At 35.6% G+C, this 14,738-nt stretch overlaps 1 protein-coding gene across 1 annotated transcript; it reads left to right on the forward strand.

The window, feature by feature from the left end:
• Positions 1 to 1,973: 1,973 nt before the first annotated feature.
• LOC110027693 lies at positions 1,974 to 3,486 on the forward strand (the record flags this gene model as incomplete). Its single annotated transcript, XM_020729210.1, is given in 1 exon segment — positions 1,974 to 3,486. A coding segment is annotated over 1 exon segment (1,264 nt), but the record flags the coding sequence as incomplete, so codon positions are not given.
• Positions 3,487 to 14,738: the final 11,252 nt, after the last annotated feature.

The raw sequence follows: 14,738 nt of genomic DNA on the forward strand, positions 1-14,738 counted from the left end.
TAGTTGTAGAGGATTTTACTACTGTTGTAGAGGATTTTACTACTTAAGGAATTTACACCAAACTTACACCTCAACTTACAAGAGGAATATCTCACTCTTCGTTGCTCTCTCTTTTCTTCTCTCTCTATTCTTATCTCTCTATACCGAGATACATTGAAGAAGACAAACTTACAAGAAAAATAAACCCAATTTCTCTTCTTCCACAAGCCACCAAGAAGAAGCATAAGAAGAACAATCTTCTTCTTCTTCCTTCTGCCTTCTTCCGCAAGGAATTGCTCCATCTTGCACTTCTCTTCCGCTGCCCCGAGGAAACCTTCCTCTATCTCGAGGAAACCGAAGAAGAACTCAAAGCATCACTTCTGAACCCAAGGAGAGCATCCGAAGCTTGTATCACGAACAAATGAGAGCGAAGAGATGCTTCACTTCACAAAAGAGAAAGACGGGAGAGGTTATTTGTGAAGAGGTGTGACTGTCCAGAGCAAAGTAACCACCAAAGCATAGTGGGCCGGGCTCCACCGTTTCTAATAGGATGGTCCTCAATCTACCGGAACGCGGATTGAAGAAGTCTAGAAAATCTAAGGCAACTGATGAGTCGGCCTTAAGTCTAGGATATTTTATCCACTTCTATTTTTTTGTGATTAACGATGATATACTACTGTGCTTTTTTAATTGATTTGTTTGACTTGTACTAATAGGGCTTTTGGTTATAAGTGTGCTTACTTTGTTTATGCTCACTTGTAATTCATCACCTTTTTCTAGATTTATTGGCCTTGTGCTTATTTGTAGCCTAGATTGCTTTTGGTAGGTTCTCGAGGACTAATTTTGCTACCCCATTTAAAATAACTCAAAATTTAATTTTTCAAAATCTAAACTCATATTTAAAACAAAATAAATAATTGCATTCAAACCTAAAAAATATTGTGACATATTGACAACAAAATGAAATAAAAATAAAAGTGATTAGTAACTCCAGATTTTGGATTGTACACGAAAATATCACCCTTAGACATACACAAGCATATTTATTTTTTCCCTTGCTTCAGGCCCTCACTTATTGCATAAAAATGAGGGATCTGACAAGTGAGGATCGCTGCCCTTATAGATTGAGTGTGCTTTCCATATCCGACTTAACCTTAAAATTGATATTCTATACATACGTTATCAAACATTTCATACACTTACACAGTTTGATTGTCACTCCATGCTAAAAGATAAACTAAATAAAAATCATCTAGTTTAAACATGATAAAATTTTAAATTTGAAATTGTAAAAAAAAAAACTATTTTGCATCAATTATAGACAATTTTTTTTTTCATAACATTCATATTTAACATCTTGATTTTCATAATAAACTTGTAAAACATACTTAATCTTTCTAATAAATAACATTCTACCCCATTTTGCATTTCACTAGACCGGACATGCATAGTTTTACTACGCTATATGGGTTTTACCTGGTCCTGGCACCCATATTCAGACAAGATTATAAGTTTAGTAAAATCGTGCTTGCCAAGTTCCTTACTTATAAGTTCATGTGTGCTGTATTTTCTAGTTATATTAGGTTAGAGATTTTGCTTACAATATGTTTAAACTTTGTCATATTTAAATATTGAAAAATGATACACTACTTACATGTGTGTTGGTTCTTAATATATCGGACTTGTACAATTAAATTATAGTGAAATATAACAGAAACAATACTCACAGCCATGAAGACAACAAAGAGGAATATAATATGAACGAAACAATTCATAATTAGGCCTTAAGAGGTGCTTAGTAGTTCAAAACTTAGAGCTTATCCCGTAATTATCGATTAGTTGTTTTTAAGCGCTTAAGAGTTTATCGAGATAGACTGCGAGTCCAAATCCGCGCGAGTGGAAGGAAGAATCGGACGGAGAATACTTCTTCAAGTCGTCAGCCATGGCCGGCCCCGACGCCGCCGCCGATGCCGCCGGGGGGCGGGCGGGGTGCGGTCTCCATCGCCGTCTTCTTTGACGGCCATCCTCCGTCAATCCATGGTATCATTCTTCTCTTCCCTTCCCGCTCTTCTATTGGTATCCCTTCTTCTGCTTTCGCTCCGCTCCGCCTTACTTGCCGGAACCCTACGCCTGTCCTCCCTCCCCGATACCGATCCACTACTCCGATCACTCCTATCCCGTCTCTCCACTCCATCTTCATCTTCATCTTCTTCGCCCACTTCATCCTCCCCGAAAACCCCTCGCTTCTTCCACCTCTCTCCCGCCGTGCCACTAGCTGATGACTTTTTCTCATCCTCTCCGTCGATTGGCCGCCGTTCCTTTTCCAACTCATCTTTTGCTTCTCCGATCTATGTGTACCTGTCTCTAAATTCTACTGCTGTGGCTAGGGTTGGGGTTCGGCCTAAGTACCCACTTGACCCGCCCTCCCGCATCCTATTTTCAATATCGGATTCGGAGAACTCCTCTCAAGAAGACGCCGATCGGGCAGCTAAAGGCTTCTCGTTAGGCAAGGACGGAGTTCAGCTTGTTCATCTTGTTTCCCTCCTCTCCTCCGCGCATGCCATAGCTATTATTGGATTTATCCTCTACTATGCCACTGCTTTTGGTGTTGTTTTCTATAGCGTTACCTGTAACATGCTTTCCCGGCCCATACCGTCTTTCATCCACGCCCTCTGGTGTGGGGCGAGATTAGGAGTTCGGCGCCTCGTAGGGTTCGTCTTCTTGAAGTGGGCAATCAGGGACGCGCTGGTTCAGCTCCTGTGCATCTTTTTTTTTGTCAACATCGAGGACCAGAACAAGCTTTTCAAGCTCTTCGTCAAGGTCAAGCTCATGCCCTTCTCCTTAACCTTATTATCAGGTAATGAAGTTGCTGAGCTATCTGGGTTTCTGTTTGTGTGGGGGCTTTTGGACTTAGTGGTTTCCATGTTTCTCGTTTTGGTGCCTTGGATTGTTGTTGTGGATGATATTAGAAGGACAGGGCAGGAAGTGGTGAAAGAAGGAGTCTTTCTGGTGACCTTAGTGAGGAAAGAGTTTCTATGGATAAATTGCTTGGAGATGGTCTTGAGTGGAGGGTTGGGGAGGCTGTTTTTTTCCACTTTTGCTGGAAGAAGATTTGCCAGGTGGATTCAGGCAGTTTTTGAGGTTTATTTCATGGTGGTGTGGTTGGTTGTGTACTTGGAGGCACGAAGAAAGGATTGGGAATCACGGGGTAGGAGATTTGGAAGGGAAGAGTTGGAACGGTGTATTGACAGGCTCTGATGACTGAGTGTATGAAGTTGCCGTTGGGAAAGAGAGTTTTTTTTTTCCTTCTGATTCTAGTTAGTTTCATGCTATTTGCGGAGGTATTAATTGAATACCATTTTGATTGCTCACATACAACTAGTTCTGTTACACCTTTGCACTTGAATGCTTGATTTTCTGTTGTGGGAGTCAATGAGTTTGCATGTACAGTTTCGCGACTAATACATTTGATGTAGATTTTGAAAGTGTTTCAATGTTTAATGGTTATATATGATCCACGCATCTAGTATAGAAAATGAATTTCGTTATTTATCACATATTATGACTTGCATGTTTTATTGTATCTATGTTTTGGTGGCTTATAATGACTTGTGAGTACAATTGGCACAAAGAGCATGCCATTGAAGTGGTTGTTTTTCTTAAGAGTTGTTTGGTAATGGATTTAAGACAACACTAGGATTTAGTATATCCGGAATTTAATGCAAAACTGAGAAGAAATTGAAAAGAAAGTGCGTTTATTAAATCCAGGATTCAAACTTTGTTATTTTTTCTATTTGGCAAGATTTAAGTTAAATTCAACTTAAATATCTCACCGGACAGTTCTTTATAATTATTTATTAATATCTTATTTTCTGGATTCCACTCACTCCACAATTGAATTTTCGAAAATGATATACTACATGTTAAATGGCTTTTTTTGTCAACCTTCTTTTAAAACTAGCTGAGCTCATCGGAGCATTGTTTTTTGAAAATGATACATTACATGGTAAGTTTTTTATTGTCAGTTGTTGTATAGCTTAATTGCTTAGATATTTTGTTATTTATTTTTTCGTAGGAAACACTCATTCTTATTAGATTGGAAGTGGAGTGATGAACTAACTTGAAAATTTAACCAGTTTAGGGTTGATACTTAAATTGACTTATTCTTGACCCATTTTTCTAATCGAACTTCGTTTCCTTGCCAACCCCCGCACACGCGCGCGCGCGCGCACACACACACAGAGAGAGAGAGAGAGAGAGAGAGAGAGAGAGAGAGAGAGAGAGAGAGAGAAGAGAGAGAGAGAGGAGAGAGAGAGAGAGAGAGAGAACCTTCCACACACACACACACACAGAGTAAAAGCTATTTATATATAGATAGATAGATAGATAGATAGATAGATAGATAAAAGCTATTGTAAGCTACTCTTTCATAGAGCAATTTGAAAACCCAAGCTGCGCAAACTCTCTGTTATTCCTTCGCGCACTCATTCTCTCTTGTGACTAGAGACCATCTTTGCCACTTAGCTATCCTATAGCATCCAAAATGTTTCTGCTTTTTCTTATTGCGTAGAACACCATTTGCTACTTAAAATCATTGGCCCTTTGACTTCAAAGCTTGAATCACAATCGCTTGCACTTGTACCAAAAGCTCCCCTACTTCTCACTAATTTTTTTTCCAATCATTACACTTGTGAAAAGTTAGGTGTCATAAACCTATCCCTGAAAAGTTGTATTTTACTTTTAAAAAATAGTGGTGGTGTTATTTTCTCTGTGGTGTTAAAGATTTTAGTGGTATTCATGCAAATATAAATGTTTAGATGTTAGATATGTCAATACAATAGAATTGTGTGCTATGCATGTGATGACCCATTATTTTTTTTCTTAGGAAGATTTACATTTATGCCACTATCTTGAATCCTTTTAGGACGCAGTGTCCCGTATGATTTGTGAGTACATACAACTCGGTAAAAATCTCAGTTTTAGATGGAAGGTGGAAGAAAGAGCTGAATGTCATGTTTGAGATAGTGTCTCTGTTGTTTCGTTTGAGCTTGAACCTCCGGTAAGCCGACAATAATGTCTGGGATGAGGCTTCTTGGATTACAATGTATCCTCGAGAGAGAGAGAGAGAGAGTGTGTGTGTGTGTGTCGGGAAGATCCCGGGTTTATTCCGGTGCCAAGCTTCCCTTCCTCTTCTCTATTGACTTACCTTTTATACATAAACGAGAATAAAATAAAAAAGACATTTTGTGCATTACTTCACTCATTGGTGGTGTTTTAGTTAAAAACTGTGATGTGACTGTCAGTCAATACTTTTAAAGAAGATGGACTTGCGTCCCTAAATGGGCTAGGTTGACCCTATCGGAGATAAACAAGGTGCTTTGGGCTTTGGCAAGTAGGCTTTTAGTTCAACCACTTCCGCCGATAGGCTCAGCTCAGTTATTTCGGCAGGTGTGCTCTGCTCAGCCACTTCTAAAGGTGAGCTAAGTTCAAATGACTCGTTGGCTTCTATGTCAGACTCCTTATAAATTTTTTTTTTTTATGTATATAGCCATATTGGTGTATACACACTCAATTGGTATATATCTATATATTTAACACCTAAACTTTAATTTTTACGTGCATGCAACCTTACCCGTGCGCAAAAAGATGTATTTCACTTCTTAAAAGTTAAAATGGTGATATTATTTTTGTGAAATGAATGATTTGGTTGGTATCAAAAGTAAAAATTAAAATTTGGGTGTTAGATAAATATATAGGAATTGATTGGTATGTAAATGCCCCTTTTTATATATTGTGACTTGGACCTTCCTACATAATTTATTAAGGCTGCCAAGAGCGTTATAAACGCCCGGATTGTTGTTGGGTTAATGGAAAAAAATTTGCGTACGTAAGACGTACGCAGCGCTGCATACGTCAGGGAGGTTATTCAGAGGGTATTGGTGGGTTATATCTGCGTTATACCCCCTGTAACCTCCATGCAACATACTTGTAACCTATCTGTAACCTACAAATATATGAAAACAGAAGTTTGAAACTTACTAGAGGTACAGGTAGGCTACAGAGGGTATAACGCGGATATAACCCCCTAATATCTTCTGAATAACCTCCCTGATGTACGCAACGCTGCGTTGATGTACGCAACGCTGCGTACGTACGCAAATTTTTCTCGGGTTAATAAAAGTTCTCTGGATGACTCCCATCCTTTTCCTAGTCTGTGTTTCTGTGTATGGGGAAGCCTTAGGCCTTTGAGCATTTTATCGTTAGTGCAAGAATTCTAATATATTATAATCATTAATTTCTAATTTAATTATCATTAAAACTCAACTTTTAAAAGTAATTATTTTTATTATATTCCACTAATATCCGCATTGTGTCTGTTGCTTCCCTCTTTGCTTTTATTGTTTACTGCAACTGCATTTGTTGCCGCCATTTCAAGGAAAAATTATTCCATATGGACGGCCGTCGGATCTCCACTGTTATAGGCCCATTTTAAAAAAAAATTGATAAAAGTTTTGATCAACGGTGGAGATTGTCCCGTCCGCATGGAATAATTTTTACATTTCAAGTACTGCCATAGAAGAGGTCATGAAAAGTTGTACTGCTGCTATTGCAATAGCAGCATGCTTTTTTGAGGCCAGATGTGGGCAAAGTTATCAGAAAGGCACACAGGTGTTCTAGTTCTTAATGGAAAATTGGTTACATAAGGGTCAATGACATCATGACAAAAAGATTCAAAAGGCAAAAATTTATCAACAAACAGTAAAATTATAAAATATTTTATGATCTAATGGCTTTTATGTAAGAATTCTTGAATCACCCGGACTGCATATTGGTCCAGAATTGAATCTTTGCTTTTTCTATTGCCTTTTTTTTTTTGGGAGCAATGGCATATTTATTAATTTTGTTTGCTCCTGCTTGGCTTCTGTGGTCGGAACATTATTTTGGACAGATCTCAATCTCTGCTTTTGACTCGGTAGCTCGGTTCACTCATATCGATACTTGTGTAGCCTGGATGGAGCTGATTCATCGATAGCTCTTGTTTTGTTTTCTTAATTTTGATGTTACTTCTCTAAAGAAACATCTGTTTGCTTACCAGTAGGTCTATTAATCGTATACCAGTAAGTCCCATGATCAGAACCAATACTTAGAGACATAGTTATCACATATAATCTCCAAAAGACAACTAAAAACAAAAGTTGTATTTTTTAGACAATTTGAGTCCAGGGGATCAAAATAATCATGCGAGACTGCTTTTTTGGTTGGCCCTTTTTCTTGGCTTATATCTAATTTCATCGGAACGTAGAACCTCATTTTAAGTGCACTAGATGATTGAATTAAATTCAGATAAACTATAATTTGAATTAGAAGAAAACTAAGAATAAAAGTTGTTGTATTTGTTAGACAATTTGATTCCCAAAGTTAGTGGAGGGATCAAATAAGCATGCGAGATTACCTGGTGAAAGTGCTGCAGCGATGTTGAGGCAGAGAAGACCAAACATTGAAGCAGTTGAGAAATCTCAGTAGTAGTGAATGCTGCAGTGGATAACTGGTTGAGTCTTGCTATGTTAAGAATTTCTTCATCATTGTTCTAACGTAAAGCCAAGATTTGCTGGTCGCTCGTCTTCTCCCTGGTTTGTTATTTATGTCAACAGTAAAGCTGCAGACTAAATTACTATGTTCTCCAGATGGCATAGCTTAAAATACGTCCATTTTTATCATAAGATTCTCCATCAGATCATCTGTAGGGTGGTGAATTTGGCTCTAAGATAGTTAATCGCTAAAAAATCGATTTAAATTTTGGCTCGGATCGAAATAAACGAGCAGAGCTATGAGCCAAAAATAAAATTGAATATTAGATTGTGGATCAAAATAACTCAATTTGAGCCATTTAGCTTCAATTTTGAGCAAATCCAGCGATCCCGAGTTGAAACGGATCCAAATAACTCAGTTTGAGCTGGCTTGTTTAGATTTCAAATCAGATTGAGCTCGATTACGAGCTTGCTCAGCTGGTAATCGAATATAATCAGCCAAGAGCCACTTTCAAGCCGCACTAGTCGATTTCGAGCAGACCCTAGATCAACTCAGAATCGGATCGTGAAGAGCCCTAATCATCTGGCATCATAACATTAAAAGTATACTTTCTCATCTATTGCTGGAAGCCAAATCTGATTTAATTATTCCAGTGCTCAGCTGGTTACCTCTCTTAAATATTGTTCTCGATTAATCTCTAAATTCTGAATTTGTGTAGCCATCTTTTGGAATGGGAAATTCGCATTCTACACCCCGTGGGCTTGTCAAGTTGGGCGGATGAATTGGGGACGGAGGAGCTATTTGTCATGCTAAGAACATCACGGTAGCTTTACTAGTTAAAACAAACAAACAAATAAATACACTATTGATCTCCCTATTAATTTAGTGTAATGGTCATTGTGTTGCACAAATTGAGGTCAAGATGCATCGCACTGAGCGAAATCACTCGAAACGTCTCCCTTTTGTTGAATGTATTTCGCCGATGTGTTCAGAACATTAAAGTTATTTGAGGATCCCTTTCGATTGTTTCGTCAGATTATGTTATGGCGAATATAGAGAATGACATCACAACAATTGGAGCAAGGGTGCCCGTGCATACTCGTTCATGAAACAGACCACAAACATTTGTTCGGAGCATCAAGTTTATCTAAAAAAATATCTTTAATGATAAAAATGGCAAAGCATGGTTAGAACCATAGGGGATCTAATGTAACACATGAGATTTGAGCTTGAATTTGTCTGTACACCCCTCAAAATTATTCAAAGGACATCAGATTGTAAATTCGATTGTGCAAGTGAATTCATTACCATTCACTTGATTCTTCTTCACGCTGCTAGAAGTCCTCACTCATTTATGCATGAAAATATATATGCGCCAAACACCTAAATTTAAAATTTTTATATTTATATCACTCTATTTATGCATGAAAATATATATCACTGATGTGACGTGAAAGATTTAAATGTTATGGTTGTAACAATAACTTTATAGGTATTAGATATGTAAATACATATTAATTGTGTGGTATGTATGTAAATGCTCCCTTTTTATTCCTTTAAAAGATTCCACATTATGGTGTGCTTGTATAATTGTGCTTCATTAAAGTGCTTGGTTGATATTTGGCAACCTTTGCTTGTTATGCATTTAAAGTCATTCGGGGTCTATCATCAAACATCAATTTTCCTCTGGGTCATTTGCATATAAATCACATAATTCTTGAAAAAATATTACCTCAGGAGTACTGATGCATCAGTACTCTAATGAGGGGGTGTCACGTAGGCATCACGGTGGGACCATTACCTACGTGGCACCCCCTCATTGGAGTACTGATGCATCAGTACTCCTGAGATAATATTTTTTCCATAATTCTTATGTATTACAGATGTCATTCATAAATATTCATATTTACATGCATACCAATCAAATATGTAAGATAACATATAATATATTATCATCACTGATTGTTGGGACTTGCTTTGGTATAATTATAAGTTGCTCGTCTTGGGCTTGAGCTTGAGCTTGTGTCAAACTTTCATATATTGTTCAAGCTTGACTTATTTAAATTTTTTAATATTTAAACTTGGTTTGTTTATGAGAAGTGGATGTGTATTTAAACTAGCTAATAAACGAGATAAAAATGTAAACAAGTATCAAGATTTTCATATAAAAAAATTAATAAATAATTTTAGAAATTTGATTGCAACTATTAATTTATTGATTAAAGAGTCTAAACCCTATAATATCGTAAATCTCATTTCTCCTCCATTTTGTCATAAATCCCTTGCTTAGGGGTTGGTTGTTTAGTAGAATGATTTGTGTAACATTTAAGCTATCCTAAATCCTACCAAACAGCTAAAAATAACAACTTTAAAAATCACATAATAATGAGTATTTATATAATATATATGATACAAGCTATCATTGAGATGTTAACAAACAAGTTAATAATCTAATTAATTAATTTTTTTTAAATAATATATTATATATGATATGAGCTATCATCGAGCTATTAACAAACACATTAATATTCTAATTAACTAAAATTTATTTAAATAATATGTTATATATGATATGAACTTTCATCAAGCTTAATATTGAGTACTTAACAAGTTGTTGAACAACAAATGAGTTTGTTTGTGAACATAAGCTTTTAAAAATTGTTCAAGTTTGTTTAATTACTATATTTAATGAACATGTTTGAGTCTTAATCAAGCCGAGTTCGAGTTGTTCATTGAGTGCATTGGTTCATTTATAGCCCTAAGTCTAATAGATCAAACTCATTAACTCTGTACTTAATGGTTTGATTTTAACTAGGCCAATCATGCTAATTAGCTGTACTTTTATAGGTGACAAGTTTAGGGTTTCTTATTGCCCAAGAGAACCCAACTAGTATCCCCGATTCTCATCAGTAGTCATGTGAGTTCCTCCGATCGGGTTCATCTTCTTAAACCTTTATACAAATTCCTCCAAGCTCCCTCACTTTTCTTGATTTCTTTTATGAAGTCTACCTATACTGTTAGAATCTTCCTGCTTTTCGATGGCTACTTTCTTGCATTATGGAGCTTGATAATAGTTCTTTGAGACAAAATGATGATAAGTATGTTCCATCATCAAGTACATATCTATTTATTGGCCACCTGACATCCATACCAAATATCTTATGAGTCTGAAATGTATGTATTGTGGTGATATTGTAATTGTTTATAAGAGATTTTCGACTAACTGATAAACTTATCACTCATTCAAATGGAAGTAATTCATGTGATTAATTGACTAGCAAAATATTTTTGCTCTCATTGATTGCTGGAGAAAAATAGAATTAAATTAAAAATTTCTAATTGACTTGAAGTAATTATTGTGATTAATTGCATTCTTTCGTGTTTTTTTTTTCTTTTTTTTTTTTGTGAGAAGATGACTGAATTATATATACATATATATATATATTGTCGAAGGTCCTACGATTTTTATTGACAGTCCAGCCAGACTCATTTGGATGAAAAATTATTTCATACGGATGCCGCATACAGATATGCATGTGGTGTCCGATCTCCACCGTCCATCACCGCAAAGATGTATTTCGGTGGGCCCCATTTTCAAAATTTTTTTTTTTAAATTTTGACTGTGGTGATCGAATGTGGAGATCGGACACCGCATGCATCTCTTTATTCTGTGTCCGTACAAAATAATTTCTCCATTTGGACCGATGCCTTTGTCAAGGTGAAGTGATATTTCGTGTGGACCCACAATTCTTTCAATTAGTTTTTGAGTTTTCCCTTCTTTACATTTTATTCATTAATATACAATTATCATTTTTTTAAAATAAGATAATCATCACATTTCTCTTGCGTGAGTGCAAATTAGCCCTCACAATTCATGCAAATTTCATAACAAAATATAAAATCAATTATAGATTAAAAAAATTATAATTTTTGACCGTTTAACAATTTAATAATTTTGGCCATCATTTTGAATGCAAATTAAAATATTTTGTACTTATGTCGATGAAATCTTTATTTTGTTATAAAAGAAAAACCCTATGGGCCAAAGTAGATTTTCTATAAATAAAAAATAGGAAAATTTACATAGATGCCACCCAATTCCTACGTATTTACAAATCCCAAAGTTTGATATTTACATTTATAACAAGTTTGTGTCATCAAATTACTCAAGAAAATGTCTATTTTGATTTAAAAAAGTTAATGAGATAACTTTGATGCAATTTTAGTTCTTTCTAGTGCTATATATGTAAATATGAGAGTTCAGGTGTTCCATATACAAATACACAAGAACTATGTGATTATTTATGTACATGACCCTGCAATTTATCATCATGTACAAGTGAATAACTTATTAAGCTGATCTAAGTATGGAACAATATCTGAAATTTAAATTTAAAGTAAGTTTAATTTTATGAAAAAGATCATGCTCTGCTTCTAATTTCAGAACCCATACAAAAAATTCAACGTGCATTTACATATATACCCCCCAGTTCAGTTATTATGTATTTATATATCAACATCTTAATCTTATTTTTTTTTTTATATTTATACCACTTAAACCTTTTATATTGTAGGAATAATATCACTATTTTAACATATAAAATGTGAAATGCACCTTTTCATGCATAAGTAAGGTGACATGTAAATTGTGTGGAATGTGAGTAAACATCCAAAAATCAAAATAATCAGTATGAAAATTCACAGATATATGAGTCTTCCAGTATGTGAGAATACTCATTCACATTCACTTCTCCTTTAAGAAAAAACCTAAAGAAATGTTATTATGTAGAGTTTAATTGTTCATTTAGTGCCTTCAGTATACGAGGGTTGCGGGGTAATATCCTCACTATTTTGGGTATGAGGTCTCTACCCTTGAAAAATTTTATTTAATACACCAAGCGTTGTGGTGCCTGGATGCAGAACCCCAGCACTCGTAAGGGAGCGTCGCAGAGCCCCAGTGAAGGTTATGAAACCCAAGCGCTAACATTGTAACGCTTGGTGGTTGCAGTGCCCGTTTGAGCGCTGCATGAGGCCCAAATGTGGTGACCCGACGCCATTCATTGTATTCAAGCAGTTCGGGTCTAAAGTTACGGCTTTGCTGCGGGAGTCCAAGCACGTGTTGAGTACGGGATTTTGATGTTCCTTGTTTAAGGAGTTGAAGAAGAGTTTTTAAGTTCCAAAGAGAAAAGAGGCTTGAGTGTAGTGTAATTTGTACAATTTACTTGTTTTTCATAGTGAATTTCTTTGTCTTAAGTTTTTCCATCTTAGTGTTATTTATACATAATGTGATTTCATGTTTTAATTGGTCGACTTCCAATTGATCGGCTTTACGCCATGAGGCCGATAAATATCTGGCGGATTGTCCTCTTATCGGTTGACCTTTTCGTGTGTGGCTTCTGATTAAATTAAACTCTAGTTCGATCGGCCTTTGGATTAATTGACCCTTGTTTAATTGCTCCATCAATATCATGCCTCCAGTTTGGTCGTCCTCTGGGTCAGTGGAGCCTTGGTCGATCGCTCGATTAATATCCAACCTCTTTTTCGACTGTCTTTTGGGTGACTCTTAGCCAATCGCTTAATTGATATCCCGAACGAACTCTAGATATTTTTATTTATCATCATACTATTTAAACTGTTGGCTCGTGTTTCACTCTGAATTGTTCAATCCTGGGTCAAGTATATTTTGATGGTACATTGAATCAAAATCGTCATAAAAACAATAAAGCTACCTTTAGACTCTAAGATTAACAAATTATTATATGGACAGCAATTTCTATATTTTGTGCACCGAATCATTTGAGCTCAGTTTTAACGTACGAAAAAGGATAGAAATGTCAAAAAAAGTTGGTGAGAATTGCGAATGAGTTTCAAAAGTTAATGAAAAGATAGATATATTTAGGTACGGTAAATGACTACTTACCTAAATTTGAATTTCATGTAGGTCTGTCAGACATTCTTAATAATGACGGAAAGCTGATCCATTTTTCTTTGATATTTGAAAAATATTGAAAGAGAACTCCGCATGCCATCGAGATAAACGACCAGATAATTATTTCATGTTATTCATGTGTTATTGTATTCTGAGAATATTCTCGGTGTTATAATAACACAATAACACATCAATAATACTTGAATAACACACAATAATACATGAATAACACACAATAACATCTGAATAACACGGGAAGAATATTCTCTTCTGTTACCGGACAAAATTTTTTTTTTTCTACGTGGCATGATTTCCTTTGACTCCGCAGGTAACTCTACGTGCGGAGTCGGAGTCCTGATGTAATATTTTTTCACATATCTAACATCAAAAGTTTCATATTATATATATATATAATATATATAACACACACTTAAATAATTATGTTAATTGTATTCTCCTAGTGAGCAATCCCCTTGGGCCACTGCGAGCACCAAATCACCATTGTTGGGCGACTAATATGGCCGAACCACCGCCACCTAGCCACTATCATCATCGTCGAAGGACGATCATCATCGAGCTACCGTCATCGCACTGCCACTGTTGCTCGTCCATCAGTGTTGTCGCTGCCAAACCATCGACATCTAAACTATGTTTTTTTTTTACCCAATACTTAATTAAAAAAATAGATTTTTGACTAATTAGCCCAACCTAAGAAATAATAAGCCCCTGATTATGATATAAAGATATTTACGCAAACTTGTCCAATTTTAGAGCCGTGTAAAAGGAAATGAGGTGGAAAGATTCAAATAAAGGTCAAATTAGTTAATACACGAGTCAGAAATTTTTTTTAAATTAGGCGCACTAAACGATAAAAAAAAATCAATTTAAATAAATAATATAATTAAATCTTCTTCAAAAATCTTACTTTTTATTTAATTCTAATCATTTTTACTTTACGTTGTGTTATAATATCAAATCAAGACTGAGTTGTGTTATAAAATCGATAAAAAAAGTATTATATCAAGAGTTCTAATGCAGAAATATATCAGCATTTCAATAAAATTGTGTCCCGTGATCAGAGATGAAGATTATATATTAAAGAATATGTTCGGCATGGCTCTGATATCACTTGTTGAGAAATTAAGACGAAGAAAAATAGGAATCAACACAAATCCAGAAGAACACACAGAGAGATTATGAGGTTCTGCAAAGATGCCTAAATCCTCGGGAACAGAGCCGCGATTTCCTTTTTAATATTCAGAAAAACACACACACACACACACATATATATATATATATA

This window comes from Phalaenopsis equestris, unplaced genomic scaffold, assembly GCF_001263595.1.
Source record: "Phalaenopsis equestris unplaced genomic scaffold, ASM126359v1 Scaffold000436, whole genome shotgun sequence".
Lineage (NCBI taxonomy): Eukaryota > Viridiplantae > Streptophyta > Magnoliopsida > Asparagales > Orchidaceae > Phalaenopsis > Phalaenopsis equestris.